The 22,418-nt window shown below is 44.0% G+C and overlaps 2 protein-coding genes across 2 annotated transcripts; one reads left to right on the plus strand and one right to left on the minus strand.

Annotated features, from left to right (window-relative positions):
• Positions 1–80: 80 nt before the first annotated feature.
• Positions 81–4,231, plus strand: sgca (sarcoglycan, alpha). The gene is made up of 10 exons (XM_061095235.1): positions 81–132; positions 384–512; positions 651–802; positions 1,991–2,057; positions 2,150–2,348; positions 2,430–2,598; positions 3,021–3,229; positions 3,340–3,366; positions 3,906–4,088; positions 4,201–4,231. Exons 1-10 carry the CDS (start codon positions 96–98, stop codon positions 4,229–4,231), a joined length of 1,203 nt encoding a protein of 400 aa, XP_060951218.1. The 5' UTR covers positions 81–95.
• A 2,664-nt stretch (positions 4,232–6,895) lies between these two features.
• On the minus strand, positions 6,896–21,869 carry col1a1b (collagen, type I, alpha 1b). Its single transcript, XM_061094509.1, has 51 exons — positions 21,675–21,869; positions 20,071–20,259; positions 19,456–19,484; positions 19,197–19,232; positions 18,529–18,621; positions 18,024–18,095; positions 17,832–17,876; positions 17,565–17,618; positions 17,236–17,289; positions 16,931–16,984; positions 16,667–16,720; positions 16,524–16,577; positions 16,370–16,414; positions 16,203–16,256; positions 16,032–16,076; positions 15,837–15,890; positions 15,122–15,220; positions 14,960–15,004; positions 14,776–14,874; positions 14,609–14,662; positions 14,415–14,522; positions 14,055–14,108; positions 13,853–13,951; positions 13,701–13,754; positions 13,501–13,599; positions 13,285–13,338; positions 13,138–13,191; positions 12,951–13,004; positions 12,790–12,843; positions 12,455–12,499; positions 12,266–12,364; positions 12,004–12,111; positions 11,488–11,595; positions 11,301–11,354; positions 11,123–11,176; positions 10,878–10,985; positions 10,698–10,751; positions 10,556–10,609; positions 10,283–10,444; positions 10,084–10,191; positions 9,755–9,862; positions 9,571–9,624; positions 9,349–9,456; positions 9,205–9,258; positions 8,991–9,098; positions 8,840–8,893; positions 8,532–8,639; positions 8,154–8,433; positions 7,881–8,071; positions 7,515–7,757; positions 6,896–7,418 (listed from the first exon to the last, which is right to left on the minus strand). Exons 1-51 carry the CDS (start codon positions 21,754–21,756, stop codon positions 7,272–7,274), a joined length of 4,350 nt encoding a protein of 1,449 aa, XP_060950492.1. The 5' UTR covers positions 21,757–21,869; the 3' UTR covers positions 6,896–7,271.
• Between the last annotated feature and the right edge of the window lie 549 nt (positions 21,870–22,418).

Raw genomic sequence — 22,418 nt, forward strand, 5'->3', positions numbered from 1 at the left:
ATTATAGGTGAGTGAAGTATAAATAGAGCTGACGCGTCGCTGGCTGAGACCAAGCCCCTCTCCGCTTGCTCCTGTCAATCAAAAACCAAAACAAGATGGCAGGCTGCAGGAGCTGGGTCCTCTTCTTCACAGGCAAGTTTATTATATCTATTCTATTATTCCACTTCATTAGAGAACACAACACAACAGAGGCAGGCCTCCATCCGGCTCTGGTATCAGATCTGTGGGTTGTTTAAGTGTAAACATGATGTCAGCAGGGAAGGATCAAAGGCCCAACTGTTAAAACTCCAACATGGGGGGGTCTTTTAACTGTTTAAAGTCAAGTTAAACTTCATGTACATTCTGATTCATCTCTGTGCTTTTTCTCTTACTCGTCCTCCCAGTGTGTGCCGTCAGTTTGTCTGGAGCCGGGGCAGAGATCAAATTCACCATTCCTGTTGGGAAGTTTTTCACACACGAGCTGATGAGAGAAACTTTCCAGAATGACTTTGAACCTTTGTCCAAACTCTACGGTGAGACCCCAAAGTGCTGAAGTTCAACCGTTCGACAAACTTAAACTGTGCAATTGTTTCTTATTGTGTGTGTTTATTCATCTGCTCCTCTCTCCCTCTCTCTCTCTCTCTCTCTCTCTGTGTGTGTGTGGTATGAAGCCGGGTACTTGTATGATGACCCCATGATTTTTAAGTGCAACAGGCAGAACTACCCCGACCTCCCGGAGTGGCTGCGCTTCACCCAGAGGCATCCCTACGACAACGGCTTCCTGTACGGCACGCCAACGTCTCCGGGGAAAAGTATAATCGAGGTATGATGTCATAATTTGAAGACAAGACATGCACAACCAGGAAACATGTGATACTGTCTAGTTACTGTAATAAACTGTGTAGAAAAATGTACATTTTAAAAATGTTTACTTCTTGTTTTCTTAGTTCAGGTTCTTTATATGTGCTTAAATTTGTGTTTTCTTTTTATTTATACTTATTTAAGATCAAGTTTATGATTAAACTGTATCAATAATTTCTTTATTATAAGGGTTTGATCATATTTATAAGCCAATATATCGGTAAAATAAATTATTTTACTTCCCTTCAGTATCAGCATCTGTCCCCAAAAAGCCTCACCTCAACCTCGACCTCTGACCTTAAATTACATTCTGACATATTGTTTTTCTTGTTTCCTGTCATTAACGACTCAAACATAAGATTCTACTGCAGCTAAAATGAAGGCAAATCAGAAACATCAGGTTTATATTTCAACCCTCAGAGACAAAGGCTTGAATTTCTCTCTGATTCATCAATAATTCAGCAAGAAACTGATCTTTGAAGAAGAGAAACACAAATTTCTTAAGTGTCACTTTAGTCTGAAAAATAATTTATTACAACTTGAAAACCACCACTGCTCCATTTACGTGTAGCCTCAGTTTACAGCTGTTCACTAGAACTCGACCCTTTACCCTCTTCAGACTTCAGGTAATTTTAAGCTGTCTTCATCACACATGCATGAGATTCTTTTGCAGCACAAACTCGAAGCTATAAATCTAACATCTTGTTTCTTTTGTACAAAGTTGCTACATACCTAAAAAAAATACATGAAAAATTACAAGAAATGCACCAATCTTTATCGCCAGAGTCACTAAAACAATTATTATTGAACAGTCCGAGGTTGTAGAGACATTCTGTCTTTATTCCAACTCATTTTGGGCCTTTTTCATGGAAAGTTTAGCACAAACAATTCACTGTTACTTGTTTTACTGTGTGAAGTTATGAATCATAAAATATAACCATATAAAACCATCTATAAAACATAATCAGAGAGGACACCTGTTTTCTGGTTTTCTGGGAAATGTAGGAAAATATGAAAAAATACAGAGGTAGAGAACAAATAACATTAATAGTAATGATTATTATAAATATTGCTATGTAAAATATCAATATATGAAAAGATAAAATCTGTTGATTAATAAACTGATTATCTGTTATGTCTTTTCTGACAGGTCTACGCCATCAACAAGAGGAACTATGAAACTACCAGACAAATATTCGTCATCAAAATCGTTGCGGGTATTTAAATCATATCATAGATAATGAACTCTACTGGTGATTATGAATGTTTTTTTATATTTATAATTTGTATATTCTCATGTCTGGCGCAGAGAAGCTTCTTCCTTATCAAGCTGAATTCTTCATCAAGCTGAGGGAGATTGAGAAGGTGCTGCCCTCTGCTGTCCAGGATGAGATACAGCAGGATCTGCAGAAGCTGTGGGACACTGAGGCCTTGGAGATCCTCAACATGACCAACGCTCTGGACCGAGGAGGCCGAGTCCCCCTCCCCCTCGCCGGACACTTCGAAGGGTAGACCCACAGATTCCTGCAGCCTCAGTGTGTTGGACTGAAATGTGCGTTGGTTTTAAAACCCCTGCCTCTCTGTGTCAGTGTGTATGTGAAGGTGGGCTCCCAACAGTATTTCTCAGACTGTCTCCTGAGGGCCCTGACCCCCGAGTACCAGAGGCAGTGCACGTCGGGGGCAAAGGTCAAGATCCCTGGAGGCTGTAACTTCTGCAGCATCCCCAGCAACTGCATCAGCTGGTGCAAGATGGAGCTGGTGAGACAGACTCACATCTGAAAACTTGTAGTGAATGAAAATATAAAACACAAGATTACTAGATGTCTTAAAATATAAGATGTGGAAAAGTTAGTAAATATCTCTTAATATAAAAGATCATATAATATTTAAAGCGCAGACTTTTTACCTTTAACCTGTTCTCTTCCTCTCTCCTCTTTCCGCATCTCTCCTCATCTTTCCTCCTCCTCTCTCCTCATCTTCCTCTCTCCCCTTTCCTCCTCTTTGCACCTCTTCTCATCTTCCTTTCCTCTTCTCTCCTCCTCATTTTTCCTCTTTCTCTTCTTTCATCCTCTCCCCTTCTCTCTCCCCCTCCTCCTCTCTCCTCCTCGTCCTCTCTCCTCCTCCTCCTCTCGCCTCCTCCTCTCTCCTAATCCCTTCTCCTCTCTCCTCCTCCTCCACAGTTTGATCTGACGAAGCGGGAGCCGGCTCCTCCTGCTCCCACCATCGGCTCCGGGATCCTTGAGGCCGATGTGGACTTCATCCCCCCCGAGTCCCCCCCGAGCAGAGACTTTTTCCCGGACTACTTGGTGACGGTGATCGTTCCTCTGATCCTCGCCATCATCCTGTGTCTGCTGCTCGCCTACATCATGTACGGCCGACGAGAGGGAGTGTATGTATCCGTATATTTACCTCCACCCCCCCCACTACAGGGAGACACTTTATAAACTCTTCATTGATCCCAGTGAACTTTGACATATTGTTCTTTTGTTTTTAATACAGTGAAAAGAGGAATGCAAGAACGAACCAGTGAGTACAATAACTTTTTCATTGTTTTCTTACATTTGCTGTTACCAGACTTTTTTATTTTTGCAGTGGTAGAATGTAACTAAGTACATTTACATTTACTGTTCATTAGTACAATTTGAAGGTACTTTGATTAAAGGGAAATATACTATTTACTCCACTAAATTGACGAGAAAAATGAGCAATATTGATAATTGATGGGTGGAATGATCTGAAAATAACTAATTAGTTAGTTGTCAGAGTAGAAATATTCAAATATTCTGCAATTTTATGAAGTAGCGATACAGTAAAACGTAACAATAAAAAAGCAATACTCAGGTAAAGTACCTCAAGTTAAGTACTTAAGTAAAAAGTACATGAGGTCATTTACACTCTGACATGTGACTTTTTCCGTCATTCTCATGGTAAAATAAACAACCCAAACTTTCAGAATCGCTGTTTCAGTCTCATATTAAACTATCTCTGTATAATAAACTATTTAAAACTCACATGAAGCCTTTAGAAAACCCACCTCACAGTGAGTGATCCTCTGTCTGTTGCAGGATCCAGCTCTACCACCACCACACCATTCACGGCAACACCGACGAGCTGAGGAACATGTCGGGGAGCCGCGGCGTCTCTCCACCTCTGTCCACGCTGCCCATGTTCAACAGCCGCACCGGGGAGAGGGCCTCTCCGTCCCTGCAGTCCGACAGCCCCACCATCCCCCTCATCATGGCCCAGCAGTAAGACCCTCACCCACTGACTCTCCCACTTTGATCACTGCTGCCACTTTCACCTCAGAGACGTCGGCTGATCAACTAACACATATTTGTTTTCCCTCTCCTGTCTGTATAGTGACCCTTACTGCGACACGCTGCCCAGGTAAACACACTCATCAGACTTCCTCCCATTCTTTATTACTGATGATTCAAAGCGTTTCCTTTCCTTTCTTTTGCAGATAATATGAAAAAGGACAGAGAACGTGTCGTTCATGCACCAGTTTGCTGCCACAGTTCTTGATCTTTGCTGTGGGAAATGTGTTTTTTCTTCTTTGCCTCCATTAAAAATATATGAAGTGTGCAGTTTTCGTGATTCCACCCTGTTTGATTATTAATAAAAATATATCAAAAGCCTAATTTACTCAGTCATTATTCCATCACTTGTAATCTGACCTTTTTTAGGTATATTAACATCCACACCCTCCATTCTTCAGATGCCTCACACAGCTCATTGCTACAGAAGGAGTTTACACATTACACAGTGTGTTTATACACTGTGTAAAGACTTACTTACTTACAAGGCTCAATATTTTATTTCAAACTGAATGGAGGTCAGGAGGGTTTCCAAACTTTTGTAAAACTTCGTGTCGTGTAGGAGCCAGACGTACCTGTAGCTGTACCATGTGACCTCAAACCGTCAGGGTCTCTGAAGCCAAAATAACAAAAACCCACGTTAACTGAAAATGAAACACAAAACTACCTCAGAGCAACAGAAACGAAGGAGAATCTCCATCAGGTTTCCATAAAAACATGAGAAAAACACCAAACGCAGCAACAGCCACAGAACCGGTTCATCTGAGGAGCAGCGACTGAGGAAGTTTACATGCTGCTCCACTGACGACCTGATGGGATTCAGGAGTTGTTGATTCTGAGGAGGTGTGGCAGACACTTTCAGCCTCAACTTGCATTTAAATGTATGTGAGTGGTTCTCCCACAGACATGCAGATTGGGGCTTAGGCTAATTGGTAAAGATGATGAATGGATTTGTGTTAGCCTCAACCCACAACACAATGGATGTTGGCGCCCTGATGAGGCCCTTCTGGTCTTTTTGTGGCTCAGACAAGATGGATGTGAGTTTAAAGTGGCCAACTTGTAAAAAAGCAAATGTGGCCCAAATACCCCAAAACCGATGTAGGCCACTTGTGGTAAATAGGCAGCTCTCTGGGCAAGGTGTCATCTGGCTGTGAACATAAAGTGGGCCATGTGGTGATTGGTGAATATGGTCCAAATGGCACAAAACTAATTCGGCCGCCTCTTGCACCTCTGGTTGACACTTGTGGCCCAGATCTGGTAAACAGGAGGTGGGATGTGGGCCAAACCAAGTGGTTCTCAATGAAGGGTCCGGACCCCTCCGATGAAGAAGAGGTGTTATAAGATATAAACACATCTGTGAAGATTCTCTGCCTGAGAGCTGAATACTCAGACGACTCCAGAAGAAGAACAACACTCTTTACACCTCCTCAGTCTTTTCTCAGCCTCTTTTACATTTTCCACTTTTGCCGTTTGGTGAAGGTCAAAGGTTGAAAGTTAAAGGTTAAAAACCTTCAGCTCAGCAGCAGGTTTCTGATCCTGTTTGGTTCAGGGTTGATTGAAAGTTGCTGTAGTTGCACTGGGAGTCCAGAAGAGGTCACTGGTGTAGTTCTTCTGTTTTGGTTATGTGTTGGAGTTTAACACACACATCTTCTCTCCTGTTAAAGGTGAACATTTATTTCCATATTTTCCCTAGTTTAAGCCACATGCAAACGGAGATGACAAAATGTCCGATGAACATTTTTAGCTGTAATTGGTTGAAGGAAAACGCCTGATTGGACATTGGCCTCGTTTTCACTGCTGCTCATTGAAAACACATTCAGTGCAACTGCTGTGGAACAGTTGATATCTACTTTGCTTTCGAGCCGGAACATGCACCGTCTTTTCTTTTAATGTTTAAAAATTGCAGCTTCAGTGAGGAGCACAGTGTTTTTTAAACCAAATCCTTAACACCGGATTTTTTGTTTAGTTTTGTTCAGTTTCACAACAGTTGCCAAACGGGACAGTGAAAACTCCGCCTCTGAGTAGACCACTTCACATGCTTTATTTCAGCACCCAAAATAATTAAAAACATCTCGATTTATTATACATGTACAAAATAAGTACAGAATCTCTCTTTTAAACCATGAAAAGTGGGTCTGCTTCAAATTTCTTTTTTAAGAAACCCTTTGCGAAAAAAAGACATCAACAAACAACATAAACAACAGGGTGGGATGAAGTGTGCTGTTTTTTTTAGTGAAGAGGAGGTTGGTATTTAGTTTTTCCACAGGGGCAAACAGACAGAAAAGATCAACACTGAACACACGGGCAGGGAAATGAGATTTGAACCAGTCACTTGCTTCTGTTGTATCTACAGAGACATGATTTTGCATGCGTAACATCTGCATCGACCTCTGTCGTCAAACCAACACTTAAGAAGAAAACAATTGCATTGCATAGACAACAAATCAATTTAGTAGCACCAAAGGTTCTGCAGGCATTAGTGGCAGAGATTACAGTATTGACGGCTTTTAGTTTCACCATCAAACACCAATAACTGGACCTCTTTGATTTAGTTATAGCACCTTTGAATGTTTTCTACTCCCTTGAATACTTGTTTGTGTAAAATATACCCTTTTCGTTTAAGAAAAAAACAAAACACGGGGGTGACTTCTTGTTATGAGGTAGCCATCTACGCATTGTGAGCTTCTTTGTCTTTCGGGTGTTTCTCTTTCGTGAATTTAGAACAAGGAGACACTTCACACTTTTTACAATTTATTTAACACCAGAAAAATGGTACATATCACTTGTTGTTTTCAATGTCCTTCCGCACCGGTAGAAAATGGCAAAAGTCACCTGTGTTTCATTGCTTGTGGGATCTTTTTCTTTTTTTCTCAATCTCCAGGGGGACATTTTACACAAGTATATATTATATTCTTGTTGCCAGTGGAAACAAACGTTTCTTTTTAAAGTGTCCTTGTGGTTGGTTTCAGTTGAAGTAACACCGTCTTCAGTAGAGTGGTTTTAAGCATGTGGACCAATGGCAGCCGAATGAGTTTTGAATGCATAGAAAAAAGGATTTAGAGATGACCGCTAGAAAAAAAAACAACAATGTCATGTCCATATTTCTTTCTTTTTTTACAAGAAGCAAACGGGGCCAACTTCGACGCCAAATTCCTGATCAGGTGCACCAACATCCATAGGAGCAATGTCAATGATGGGCAGGCGGGATGTTTTTGTTGTCTTGTAGTCGATGACTGTCTTGCCCCATGAGCCAGTGTGTGTCTGTGGAGAGGAAGAGGAGGAGAGAAGGTTAGAAACAGCTCTGATTACATGTACACAAATGCTACAAGGAGGGAAATCTGTCCTGAAGGAACTCACCGTGCAGCCATCCTCGCTGACGCTGTATGTGAAGCGGCTGTTGCCCTCGGCTCTGATCTCGACGTCGTTGGAGCCCTGGAGGAGAAGAGCCTTCTTCAGGTTGCCGGTGGCGGCGTCCATGTAGGCGATGCTGTTCTTGCAGTGGTATGTGACGTTCTGAGAGGCCTGGTTGGACATCAGGCGCATGAAGGTCATCTGGATGCTGACATCCTCGGTATCAGCTCCATCGGTGCCATACTGGAACTGCAGAGTGGAGGAAGGAGAGGAAAGCATGAGTAAGTAAACGTTCTCCTGCAGTCAGTCAGTGGATGAGGAGGATTTCTGGAAGGTTTTTTGACTCTTTTCTTATTCCCTTGACCTCCTCACCTGGTATCCACCGGTCATGGCCTCGCTGAACCAGACGTTCTTCTTCTCTCTGATGTTCTTGCTGTTGTACCAGTTCTTCATGGGGACGGTGGACTCGCTGGGGTAGACGCAGGTCTCTCCGGTCTCCATGTTGCAGTGGACCTTGATGGAATCCAGAGCAGAGCCCTGGTTGGGATCGACCCAGTAAGAGCCTGAAACAGAGACATTAAACATTGTGAATCAGAGCTTATCCTCATGCTATACTTTATCTAAAGGTCCCTGCCATGCACTCACCGCTCTTCCACTCAGGGTGGCACATTCTCAGGTCACGGCACATGCGGGCGGGGCTCTTCTGGGTACCATCGGGGCTCTGGATCTTCTCGACCTTCTGGGTCAGGGTCTTCAGGGTGGTGTCAACCTCCATGTCGCGATCCTGCATCATTTTGGGGTCGTCAGCGCGGTATCCTCCACGGAAGGGATCGGGGGCCTTCTCCTGAGATGGCTGGCTGATGAAGTCGAATCCGCCACCGGGAGAACCAGGGGGTCCAGCAGGGCCTGGAGGTCCGGGAGGACCCTGTTTTGAGGCACCAGGGGGTTTACAAGCTGCAGTTACTTTCGAGGTGTAACATTTTACAAATCTGTGGATATAATATAGACAGCAGCGCAACTTACAGCAGGTCCCATCTCTCCATTGCGACCACGAGGTCCAGGGGGTCCGATGGGTCCGGGCAGACCGTTCATGCCATCCTTACCAGGGGAACCATTGGATCCAGCAGGTCCCTATGGAGTAAAAGCAATATGATGAGCAAGTGAAGAGACAATATCAATTGATAACAGTCAAGATAGTCATTTTTATATTGTCCTGAATTATGTTTTATTAGTGGCCATGAGCTCTACACAAAAAACTTTATTATCATTTTTATTCTGTGTTGAAAGTAAACTACCAGTAAAGCGAGAAATGAGAAACTAGTTGTACTTACTCTGGGTCCAGCGGGTCCAGAGGTACCAGCGGGTCCTCTCTCTCCAGATGCTCCCTACAACCAGATGAAAACATCAACATCAAGTATTTGTTTCTGAAATCTACAAACTTTTTTTTTTTGCTTTTGTGTAATTTTGTAAACAGTTACTTACAGCGGTACCGGGCAGACCAGACATTCCGGTGAATCCTCTGTGTCCCTTGTGGCCTCTATCTCCAGCATCACCAGCCTCTCCTCTGTCTCCCTTGGCACCAGCTGGGCCCTGAACAGAGACAACAGGAGGTCAAGGTGCCATCTCAGGCTCTGCATTATTTAAAAAATTATGCCAATATGTTTAAATGATGTGTATTGTGTAGAAATGAACGTACAGCAGGTCCACGGACACCAGCGGGACCAGAAGGACCAGAAGGACCAGCGGGACCCTGGAGGACAGAGAGCGAGTGGGAAAGTTAACTTCTCAGTCAGGTTCCAAATGTACAATTTTTACATTTATTTTGTAAAGTTGAACTTACAGACTCTCCACGGTCACCATTCTTGCCAGAGGGGCCGAAAGCTCCGGGAGCTCCAGGAGCACCAGGGGCTCCAGGGGCTCCAGCATTTCCAGACTCTCCACGGTCTCCCTACAGGGGGAGCAAACCTCCAGTCACACAATGCTAGGCGGCTTAAAGCTAACTGTAATATTTATGTTTTCAGATATTATTTGGTTAAGATTGAAAGAGGAAGAGGAAGGTTACCTTGGGGCCTGAAGCTCCATCGCGACCAGGGGCACCATCGTTACCGGCAGATCCCTGTGGAGGAGCAATCATCACAGGGTTTGATGGTCAGCAACCATTTGCTTGGTATCCGAGCTAACACAGTGCATCCTTAGCCAATACATTAGTAAGTGTTTTGTCCCTCCTGTCAGAGAATATCACGTACCTCACGACCAGCCTCTCCGGTAGCACCAGACAGACCAGGGGGTCCTGAAGGTCCAGGGGGTCCACGCTCGCCATGGACTCCAGAGGGTCCCTGCTTACCAGGCTCACCCTGAAGAGACACAAGAGAGGTTAGTGCTCTGCATGTGGGGGGACAGAAATAATGATGTGCTCATACAATTATGAGCTGAAGTTCGTTCTACATTCCTATACCTGTGTGTGCAAGACTGAGTTTATGCAAAGGAAACAATAAAGATTCTAGCAATATTCTGTGTTTTGCTGTAATTTAGCTCACAGACAGTTTAGGATGCACTTTAACCAGAGGTTACTCACAGAGGGTCCAGAAAGGCCAGAGTTACCACGCTCTCCACGCTGTCCAGGGAGACCGACCATACCACGATTACCAGCAATACCTTGGGGTCCGGGAATACCACTGGAGCCCTGCACAAAGAGACACAGCGACCAGTTAGCAGGCACACAAATGAAAATACCTTGACAGAACATCTAGTGCATAGTCACAGCCGCAACTCACAGGGGAACCATCGGAACCAGCAGATCCCTTCTCTCCAGTCATTCCAGGGGCTCCAGCAGAACCAGCCTCACCAGGGCGACCAGCAGGGCCAGTCTCACCACGGCCTCCTCTTGCTCCATCTTTGCCAACGGGTCCGACGGGTCCAGCAGGTCCGGAAACTCCCTGGAATCGAAAGAGGAGTCGAGATATTGAGCCAAACTGTTCTGAAGACCATGATGGTAATATACAAACAGGTTGAGGTCAACATCATCTGTTGTTTGTGATGGTACTTACAGATGGGCCAGGGGGTCCAACTCTGCCAGCGGGTCCAGGGAAACCAGTAGCACCCTAAAAGCACACATACACAGAAATGAAATCCCATATGAAACTTTACCAGCAACTTTGCTAAATGTTAAAATGTCGATGGGATACTCACAGGAGATCCAGCACCACCACGAGAACCTTTAGGTCCAGGGGGTCCGGAAGGTCCCTGTTGACGGGAATATTTGTAGGTTAAAGAAGAACCATCCAATCATTTATCAGAAATTATTTTAAAAATAAGAAAAGTGGGACCACATGCAAATAACAGTAAGTATCATGTGATTTGTGGGTCTACCTGGGGACCGGCAGCTCCAACAGGTCCACCGGGTCCAGGGGCACCAGCATCTCCCTTGGGTCCGGAGTCACCAGACTCTCCCTTGGCACCAGGCTGACCATCAGTACCCTGAGGTCGGAGGTCAAGAGACAACACAAGTCAGCACATGCCTCCTTAATCCGGCGATGATCTCAGGTGTAATTTCACACAGTTGCAAGCATCTGATTCTGTAGAAAAACCTGAAATCTAATTATCAAATTACTTACAGGAGGTCCAGCGAATCCGGCGGGTCCTGAAGGTCCAGCCTCTCCACGCTCACCCTGTTGGAGAAATAATGGAAGAGGTCTTGGGGTCATTCAGATGTAAGTGAGTCGAAATTAAATAAAGTTTCAATTGTTTAGGTTTTTAGTCTGAAGCTAGGTGTGTGCTGGGAGAAGAGCTTACAGGAGAACCACGAGGTCCACTGGATCCAGCGCCACCAGGGGCACCACCCTCACCCTAAAACCAGAGGGGACAGGAAAAAATTCAGGTCAGCAGACAAATCATTTGTGATAACATAACAAAGCCCAGGCATCGTGAACCTGGATCTGTCATAGTTGCAGGAGAAGAGAAAACCTGTGTCCGGTCTCACCTTCTCACCCTGAGCACCAGGAGGTCCAGGAACTCCAATACCACCAGACATACCACGGGAACCGTCTTTGCCGAGAGCACCATCAGCTCCCTTGACACCACCATCACCCTGAGACGAGAACAAAGTTATGAAGGTCACTTTTGATGATATAGTTTAGCCAGTTTTTATTCATAACAAGAACCTAAATATGTCAGGACATAATATTTTGCTGATTAGATAAATGAGTGTACCACTAGCATGGTATTCCTCAATAATCTTCATATTTTCTGAATTAATGTGGTCTATGCTCCTGTTTTCCACATTTTGGAGATATAAGATGTGTTTTTCTACCATGAGAAGTCAACTATATATCTGAAAGATGAAATGATGTGATAGAAAGGAAATCTTTTGTTTCAGATGAAACTACACAGTGAGATAGATTATCTCGCTTGTGACCAATCATATTAAACTGTCTCTCATTTGGTTTGGGTCACGATAAACCTAAATAATTAAGTGTTGTATTTGTGCAAAACTCACTCTCTCTCCCTTGGCACCGGAAAGACCAGAAGCTCCGCGCTCACCGGGCATACCCTGCATACCGGGGGAACCACCGGGACCAGGGGCACCACCGGCACCGGGCTCTCCCTGAAATCAAACACAAAAACATTCAATAATCACAGTATTTATCCGTCGATTGATCAAATCCGCAGCAAGTCAAGTATCCACTGGACATAAGCAGCGGAAAACAACGTCAGGTAAATGTGCAAACGCTGTTAATATTTTTTTTTAATGAACCAACCTTAGCTCCATCGTTACCACTAGCTCCGGGGGAACCACGGGCTCCAGTTGGGCCAACAATGCCGGGATTGCCACTCTCACCAGGGGTACCTTTGTCGCCCTGAAGGAAAGAAAGGAGATGCATCAGTCATGAGCCTTTAGGCTAAAGAGAAACTGAGGAACAGTGATCGCATTTGGAGGAGATACTCACTCTGGGTCCGAATGGGCCAGGGGGTCCAGTTTCACCGTTCACACCCTGAAGAATAGAGGGGAAATGGAGATGGTTATCATGGATTCTGAATTACTGTGATGGATTTTGAGCAGCTTGATGTGCACTGAATCTCCAAAAAGTAAAGGGGGAAAAAATGGCAGGAGTATAATGACAAAATATGTTGTGTGTGTGTGTGTGTGTGTGTGTGTTATCTATATCCATGTTTTTATTTGGTTTATATCTGGTTCTGTATGAGATCTATGAATAGCAACAGATTTTTACATTATATACAAAGGCCTAGTTCAGATCCAAAACCAATTCCCTGTGAATCTTACCTGCTCACCAGGCTTGCCAGTCTCACCAGTAGCGCCTTGGGGTCCAGGAAGTCCCTGCGCAAATAATGAACAAGACAAATTTGTGATTAATATGTAGAATTGTGACAAAGCTCAGAAACACAATAAAACATTTTTTACAGTCAGGCTGCAGAGAAACCGACCTGGAATCCAGGAGAACCACCGGGTCCCTGCTCTCCCTTCTCTCCAGCAGGTCCCTGATGAAAAAGAAGCAAAGTCAATAATGAGAAACCCTGGAACGTTCTTTAAAATGTGAATTTTGTCCTATAAAATAAACAATAGGAACATCATTGACAGTATGTGGCTAAATGAAGCAGATGAAAAACATACAGCAATGCCAGAAGGTCCTGGAGCACCAACGTCACCATCTTTGCCAGGAGCACCCTGTGAACAAAAACATGAGCCAAACCAATTATCAATAGCTTTTCAGCTTGATTGGCATTTACTTTGAATTTAAATAAATTTACAAATACTTACAAGAGGTCCAGTAGCACCAGCAGGTCCTCTCTCGCCGGGCTTTCCACCCTCACCCTGTTAACAAGAACACAGTCCACACTTACTTCTGCTGATTGAGGATTTTACATCAGCTTAGTTGTAGTTTTAGTTCCAGTTTGTGATCTTATATTTTATTTTAAAACTTATTTTAATTTTGCATTTGAAAGTAAAACAAGTGGAGAGGCTGTGTTTACTCACGCCAGGTCCCTTGGGTCCGGGGAATCCCATAACTCCAGGCTGTCCTCTTGATCCAATGGAACCAGCAGGTCCGGAGCGGCCATCTTGTCCAGGAGAGCCCTAACAGGAGAAGAAAGACAAAATCAATAATTGATCACAGCTGCAATCTTCTTCATTTAATAAAAAAATATATCAGATTCTACTAATGACTCAGTACTTACGGAGGGTCCAGCTTTGCCATCGGGGCCAGGGCTTCCTGGGCTACCAGTCATACCCTATAAATAAACAGGATATGAGATTCACTGAGCATAAAGAAAAACAACTGAGTTTCAGTTTCATCAACTCAAATGAAGGAATATGCACTTGAACTCACCTTGGATCCAGGTGCACCAGGTGCTCCGTTGTTGCCAGACTCACCAGTGGCTCCTTGAGATCCCATTGGGCCGGGGGAACCACGCTCACCAGGGCCTCCCTGTCAAACAAGAGAAGAGTCAGGACAAGCAGTGGGATAAGTCTATGTCCAAATTTATATTTGACAGATTTACTACTTGTATTGGAAAGGCCAACTAACTCACCTTGCCACCAGCAGCTCCATCAGCACCAGGGAAACCGCGAGCTCCAGGGCCACCCTGACAGGAAGAAGAGACACAACAGACCATGTCACTAACTGTGTTGTTAATTCTCAGCAGTAAATCCCCTTGGGAATATAGCATAGTGAAATTGTGCAAAATCCTGTGTATGAGCATTGATAACAGGATATAAAGAAGGAGATGTGATGTTGTGTTATTTCAATACAAAAGGGAAGTGTCATGGCCATGACAAATGTTATTCTTAACACTTGGCCCATGATGCATTTCAAACTCCTCCTTAAATCAGTGGCAACTACAGCATGTGACAGAAGTTTAGATGTTGAAGAGAACGAGGGGGTAACGTACACGTTCTCCATTGGGTCCACGAGCTCCAGCTCCACCGGGCTCTCCACGGCCTCCTCTCTTTCCCTCCTCACCAGAGGGTCCAGGGAGTCCCTGAACTCCAACGGGGCCCTGGAAGAGACAGGAAGGTCATCGAAAACCAAGGTCTTCCATCTCTGGTTATTTCTCAATATCAATATGTTGTTACTGAAACTTACACCATCTCCCTTGGCACCAGGCTCTCCCTTAGGACCGGAAGGACCGTGGTCACCCTGTTGGAAGAAACAGAGAAACGTTTTCATTTAAGTCTTCATATGATCCAGGATCTCTATAACACTGAGGAGCCATGTATGTTAAAACTCAAAATGTACAGTTGTCTACTCACATTGTTACCCTTGGGACCAGCAGCACCAACGGCGCCCTGACCTCCAGCAGGTCCACGAGTTCCGGGGAAACCTGGAGCACCAGCAATACCAGCATTACCCTGTGGGATGGAGAATCAAGAAGTTAGAAAACCTTATATACACCAGATAAGTGTCGTGAATGTGATCAATGGGCATGAGACTTACAGGAGCACCCTTGTTACCGGGGGCACCATCAGATCCGGGGTTTCCCTGATGAAAGAAGAAGGACATAAAGTGTTAAACATGAATAATACTAGATTTATTAATTTATGATATTGATTTGATAATGTGTGAAGAGTGCATTGAGCAAGTCCAGTGTGAACTCACAGCAGGTCCAGCGGATCCAGCAGATCCTGGGTTACCGGGCTCACCACGGGATCCTGCGGGTCCCTCGGATCCACGGCCTCCCTGAGGGCCAGACTCTCCCTGTGGAGGGAAGCAACAGGCTCTTTAATATTGATACTAATAATAAAAATAAAACAAATGACAGTAAAATAGTCCCAACACTAATCGGAAACAGTTCTCTCCAAATATATAGTTCATCTCATCGTAGCCCAGCTTTTGTCTTGGCTCCTCAAACAGTCCACGTGTGTGACTGAATAACAGGTGAGAGTTAGAGCAGCTGCAGCAGAGAGGAGGCGACAGGAAGTCAGGTCCATTTTACAGGTCAGCTGACGTCATCTTGTGCCGACACATTTTTTTTTTGTGTTTCCTCACGGCTGACTTTGGAGCCTCAGGGGTGTCATTTATTAACCGAACTTGCACTTAATATAATTTTCCTCCTAATGAGCATAATCAGGGAGATGATGAGACATTGAGACAAAGTGAGTGAGGGCCTGATCAATTAAAATATGGTTTCATCAATAACCACATTAGCAAAAAGATTTAACGAGGCAGACCACAAAGTAGTCTGATAATTGATAGACATGAAGCAGGAGAGCAGAGAGTTACTGCTGCACCGGATCTATGGATAATTAACATACTAAGCCAATTGTCTATTGGGATGTGATGTAAAAGTTGTCTGGAGTATAAGGTCACCTACCTTAGCTCCAGCACCACCGGGGAATCCAGGAGGACCAGCGGGTCCAGTGGGTCCCTGAAAAATAACAATGCATGATGTCAGCAGAGAAAATTGACCCTCAAAGGCGTGCAACGAATTCTGCGCTATCATCCTAGAAGCATTTTGCATTAGTGTCACTAAAAAGTTCGAAGTAGCCTGCATGAAATATTAACTCACAGGAGGTCCAGAGCCACCAGAGTTGCCATCGTTTCCACGAGCACCCTGCGGAGGAGGAAGGAAAACGTACATGAGTCAAATGATGACATATTAAACTTTAACACATCTATGTGGCTAGAGATCAGAGACAGACAGAAACAGGTGTTTCAGTAAAGAGATGAGTTTACTCACAGCAGGGCCAGGGGGTCCGGGGCGGCCTCTCTCACCAGGGAGACCACGTGCACCCTGGAAAAGACAAAATAAACAGAACAAGATTAACTTCACAGTGCCACGACATTTTTCATATCAGCTTTTCTATATGCAAATCAACAAATTGTTTGACATGAACCAAAACCTACCATGGCACCGGGGATACCGTTCTCACCGGAGGAACCAGGCTCTCCCTGTGGACAAACACAGGAGGGAATAAGAGATTAGACGGCTGTAACCTGGTGGATCGAACTTAAACAAACGAGTGGATTTTGTCACGTAGAGCACATCCTGCTATCTCACCTTAGGTCCAGCAGGTCCGCCGTCTCCCTTGGCTCCATCGAGACCGTTGAAACCCTGTGGACAAAAATCAATGAGCATCATGAAGCTCAGCACAGGTGTTGAAAAAGGAGGATTTCAGGTCTTTGATGCTTTTCCGCACTCACTCTGTGTCCCTTGATGCCGGGGAGTCCGGGAGTTCCGGGGAATCCACGAGCACCCTGCAGGAGGACAACAAGATTCATATAAGATTCATATTCATGTAATAAATCTTACTATGAGGATTTATTCTGAGTTTTGAAGAACTAATGCTGGGAAATTATTTAAAATGACTCTTAAAAACAGATCATATGGGAGATATATACCAATACTGGGTTAATGTTTTTTGGCTGACCACCTTCTGACCTTTGCCCTCAAGGGGAATCGCTCACCTGAGATCCAGCAGCTCCACGCTCACCGGGGCGTCCAGCTTTGCCAGGCTCACCCTGTTGAAGACACACAGACACAAGGTTAGTATTCGATAACGGAATGTGGAAGAATCAACAAGAGATCCACAATAAGTAAATGAATAGTCTCTTAGTAGAGTTTATGAAATATTATCAAATGATGCCAACGACTAGAACAACAGAACAAAGTAAAACACATATTTAAGACACATTTAGCTCTGTCTTTCTGTGGGTTAAGTCTGAACTAAATTTGGATAGACAGGGAAGGAAATAATCAATAAGTCACTTACATCATCTCCGTTCTTTCCAGTGGGGCCACCAGGACCGCGGGGACCCATGGGACCCTACAAATACACAATAAATTACATTATTAGCATCAATCAATTAATGCTGAATATTTACTGGGGGGGAGAGTGTGTGTAACAGGAAGTGTAAGAGAGGGAACAGGAAGTAACGTGTGAAACTTGGATGTAAACAGAGTAAATAACATCTTATTGATCAATAATAGTAATGTAGATAAATGGTTTTCTTGTTAATGTGGACAAAGCCTATGTTTTTCAGTCAAACTCAACTTCCTCATAACCAAGATTGAATTATTATTTTGATTTGATATACTCACAGCAGCTCCGGGCTCACCAGGCTCACCAGAGGGTCCGGTGAAGCCCTGAGGACCCTGAAAGACAATGAGACAAACAGATCAATCCAACAGCTTCTTTCTCTCTCGTTTTTACGCATTTATCCTGTTTCATATATCTGATGTAAGATGAATGTACAAATTGATGACAGTCTCAAATATTTAATATCTTTGGAAATTTGTCAAATAATTACAGCACATTGCCAAAATAAATCACTGAGCTTGTCACGTATTTGATAAGAGAACACTTACAGAGGAACCAGATGATCCAGGAGCACCACGAGCACCCATAGGACCCTGTTGATCAAGACACACAAATAAAGCCTTAACAAATGACCAAACATGGAACTGGATTTCAAAAGTCTACTACTGACAATAATGTAAATATCTAAACTGGGATATTATTGCTCCATATTTAGCAGTAAAGCAAAAAATGCTTCGTACCATTGGGCCGGGAACAGGTGGGCCACTGTTTGATTTGGAGTGGTCAGTGTAGCTCATCTGAGGAGAGAAGTTCTGCAGAGGACAAAAGAGAAAGGGTCAGTAACTCAGCTTCGTGGAACCACAATTCAAAAGTACTGTTCAGTGTGTTATTTTATACGGTTGCTGTGACTTGGTTAGTTGTGTAAATCCTATAGTAATGTCTTCTACCTCAGGAGAGGAGTAAGAAGTGCTAACGCTACCCTCTTGTTAGAGCCTGTAGCACAGATTCTTAGGTCTACATGTTAAAATAGTATAAATGTTAATAACACTAAGATATTCAACACCTTCCCCAAACCTAAACCCTAAGGACCAGGGAGCTGTGTGCCCTCCCGGCACTGAGATGCACACAGAAGAGATAAACCAAGCTGCTGGTAACTGAGCACAAACCCAGATTCTCAAAGCTTCTGATTACACTTCAGATGAAACCCAGATGCATTTATAGATGATCTGATTCTGTGATACTTACTCCGCCAAGGCCAGGGGGGCCAGGGGGGCCGGGTGGGCCAGGAGGACCGTCGTTTCCGGGGAATCCATCTCTGCCAGGAATACCAGGCAGACCCTGTAGACAAAAGCCAAGCAGACATGAGTGTTGGTGATATTATATTATATGTTTGTTTGAAGCCAAAAGTTTTAAAAAAATATATTAACATTATTCATATTAATAATAATGAATACAATAATAATATTCATTTTAAATTTGTAGGGTTTGTGTCTTCTTATCATTTCTTTTTAATTATTTTCTAAACTAACTTGATCGACATGACTTGAACTTTTAATGACCTGTTGACCTAATTATCAAAGGTCATCAGCAGCTTTATCAGTGTGAAGGGGCTCACTCAGGAAATTATCAATACAAAGCACATGTTTGACATGTTTTAGTCAATAAATTGATATAACAAAGTAAAATATTTCTAATAATTAAGCATGTGCAGAGCATCAAAGTGGCCTGATTTGTGCCAAAGTTGTACAAGTTACAGAAACTGAGAAGAAATGCAACAAATGCATCTGTCCAAACATTGCTCTTATCTGTCCCTATAGGTACCATAAGGACAATACTTTCATTATTATTAAAATTATACATTTGCATTTAAAGACAGACAATGATGGTGAGAGGTGAAGTGAACTGGAACCTACGTTGTCTCCCTTCTCGCCATTTTCTCCCTGTTCAGGCTACGGAGGAACAGAAAAAGGGAGTTAGACTGCGTCGTAGTCACGTTTCATTTAGAGCATCTCAAATGAATTCATCTCAAATACAAGCGGACGTAATGACCAACAAATTTGGGCCATGTCGGCTTCTCCAGGGAGAGAGATCATTATGATGTTCAGACACGAGTAGCAAACCTAAATACACATTAATGTCAGTATCAGTGAAGGTTAAAAAGGGACAAAATACCTGGAGCACTCCTTGTTCTTCCTCAATCCCTACAGAACCAACGGAGAAGAAAGTGTCAACACCTCTTGAACATTTATGAGAGAAACATTCGTAAATATGAACATTTACAAAAGAAAACAGGACAGCAAAGGTGTTTGGGTGAGGATTAGCATTAAACTGAAGCTCTAAGCTATCTACAGCGGGTCTAAAGAAGAAGTCAGTGCTGACTCAAGTATGAAATACAGTGTGATTGTGAATCAAAAGTCAACCTCTTTGATTCAAAATCATTTCTGCAAAAGAATAAGTGGAAAACAGAGGTTGTTTTGGGAGAAATGAGACATGTGTAGGCCATGTCGCAGCCTGCACAGGTAAGCATGATGAGGAGAAATAAAAAAATTCACTGCCAGGCTTCAGGAAAGAGCAGGTGTAATCCGTTGTTAAAAGAATGCATATTGAAATTGAAATGAGGTAAATCCAAAGCGACTGAATATCCTCAAGCAAGCAGGCAGGCTTAGGGCCTCAGTCCATTCACGGCCCAGGAGCCTCAGCTTGTCAGAGACAAGGTGGGAAGGCACTAGGTGGCGCCACAGAGCTCGTTAACCACACAAAAGGCTGAGGAGGATCAAGGCGCTGTACCATCAGGGCAGATGGGGCAGCACTCTCCCTCTGGGATGATTGGGTCGGCGCACTCGGAGGAGTCCTCGCAGATCACCTCGTCGCACATGACGGTTCCACTGTCGCAGACGCAGATCTGGCAGGGCTCTGGTTTCCATACATCCTTGTCATTGTACTGCTGTCCTTCTAATGTGCAGCTGCTGAATGACACTGAAAGGAAAGGAGAGAACCGCGGTGAGTTTGGTAACAGTCAGAGTAAATATCCCTCCCCAAAAAACAGAGTGATCAACTGGGTTTGAAGTCCTATGGGAGCCTGATGTGTCCCTGCACCAGACAAGACAACTTTAAACTCATATAACTAGACCTGCTTGGATCCAACGTGACACAGAAAACCTAAATTTCAGCAGAGTATTGATTTATCAGTGTCACTTTTTCAATATTGTATTTGCAATGAACGCTGATGTACAGTCCTGACATCTGGCATGAAGCTCGGACCCTTTGGCCAATGTCTATTTTTGCAGACAGCAACCTTTGACCTTTCTGTCCCTTGATCACTGTCATCCAGGCCACACAAAGATTTCACCTGGAACACGTTTATTGGAGGATTTGTGAGCAGACACAGAGTTTCTATGGAAGTTTAACATCAGGGATTGTTTTCTAAGTAACCTGGGCCTGCGTCATGTCAGAATACAGAACTTCATGGAGCAGAAGGAACCACAAGTCATTATCCAACATCTGCTCGACTGCAGTGAAGGACTTGCTCCTGTGGAAAATAACTCTGGGCATAATTACATTTCAATCTGGGAGTTTAAGGCCTTTGAGGAGCGAGCACCGATGGATCCACAGTTCCAGGAGTGGCCACAAAGCTGCGCTGTTGGCCCACAGAACTGTGTCTTCCGCACCCTTCTTCTCCTGCTTGGTGATTAATTGGTGTCTAGACCTTTTTTCACTGTCGACGTCAGACTTTAGCGATTTTTCCATTGCTGCTTTTTTTCCAGCAAGTTTAATGCAAACAGGACAAATGTTGTTTGATTGTGTTTGATAATTTCCCAAAGCTTTTTTTCTGCAAAAACGTTTAAAGCCTTATAAAGCCAGCAACAGTCTCCATTGTCACGTTTTGTTCCTCAACAAACTTTTGTTTTCCCCTTTCTGATGAAGGTGAAGCTGTTGGGAGGCCAGGGACCAAAGGGGGGTTCGGGGCACATATTGGCACAGGGGGGAAATCTTTCTCTAAACCTGATTTCCAAATACATCTATAATCAAGATTTCATTCAAGGCATTTTCGCCCTTTTTTCCCCCAGATGTCTTAAATGCTTGTGCTCTGCTTCAACTCTCCCTGAACCCACAGTCCTGTCAGTGCACCTCAGAGAACTGCTCCCCTCGGGTCTGCACGTCAGGGGGGGGGGGGAGAGCATCAAGCCCATCTGAACAAAATCCAAGTCAATGAATTCCTACTGGCTTGCAGCCTCACTGAGTAACACCTCATCTCCATCACTGGAGCCAGGGATCCATCAGAGGACAACCAGTCCCAGCAACCAGCGCAGCATCCCCGAGCTCTATCCACATCTCGAGGGGCCACAAGACCCCCAAAACAAGTCAAATCAAAGTGTGAAAGTGATACTTACTATCATCCTCTCCTTGACCTCTCGCCAAAAGCACTGCTGCGCTCAGCAGCAGCGCTAACCGAATATCCACAAAGCTGAACATGTCTAAATATTAGACATGTAGATTCTTTGAGATAAGGGGGGAATCCTTTTTGTTCCTCAGACACCACTCATGTACGGTAGGGTCCGGTCTTTGCGTAACTCCAATCCAGACCCTAGCAGAAACTCCCTACTGCTTAAACAAATGACTTAGCTTGGCTTTTATATGCCCAGAAGTTTTGGGGAGGTCCCGGAGCAGCAGATCACTTGTACATGTTCGAGGGGCAGAGTCCCTCCTTCATCAGAGAGAGGGGCCGTCTCAAGAAACCAAGTCACACAAGTTCACGTTTCAGCTCAGACGTGGACGATGAGCGCACTCGTCTTTTACGCACCGGCTCTCCTCCGTTCAGACGTGTTCGTTCACCCTCCTGCTCGCAGTGGATTTTCATAATTTAAACTTTTGTTCTTTCGGCTTCAAACCTGAGACACTGTGTCGCTGAGCTGATTTTCTATCGTTCGGCACTGGATGGTTTTTGTTTTACGCAGCCCATCAGTTGCAGATTATATCGGGTTTACTTCCAAAAGAAGCGGTTTTTAGTTATGCAGAATGTTCTTTGTTTTAAAAGCTTATATGAAATGTTCATTTGGACTTAATGGTTTCTTTAAAAAAAGGAGGAAAGGGATCAGAACGAAGTTTGGTGATGCAGAATGATGTTTGCGCATTTT

Source organism: Limanda limanda, chromosome 21, assembly GCF_963576545.1.
Source record: "Limanda limanda chromosome 21, fLimLim1.1, whole genome shotgun sequence".
In the NCBI taxonomy this organism is placed as follows: domain Eukaryota; kingdom Metazoa; phylum Chordata; class Actinopteri; order Pleuronectiformes; family Pleuronectidae; genus Limanda; species Limanda limanda.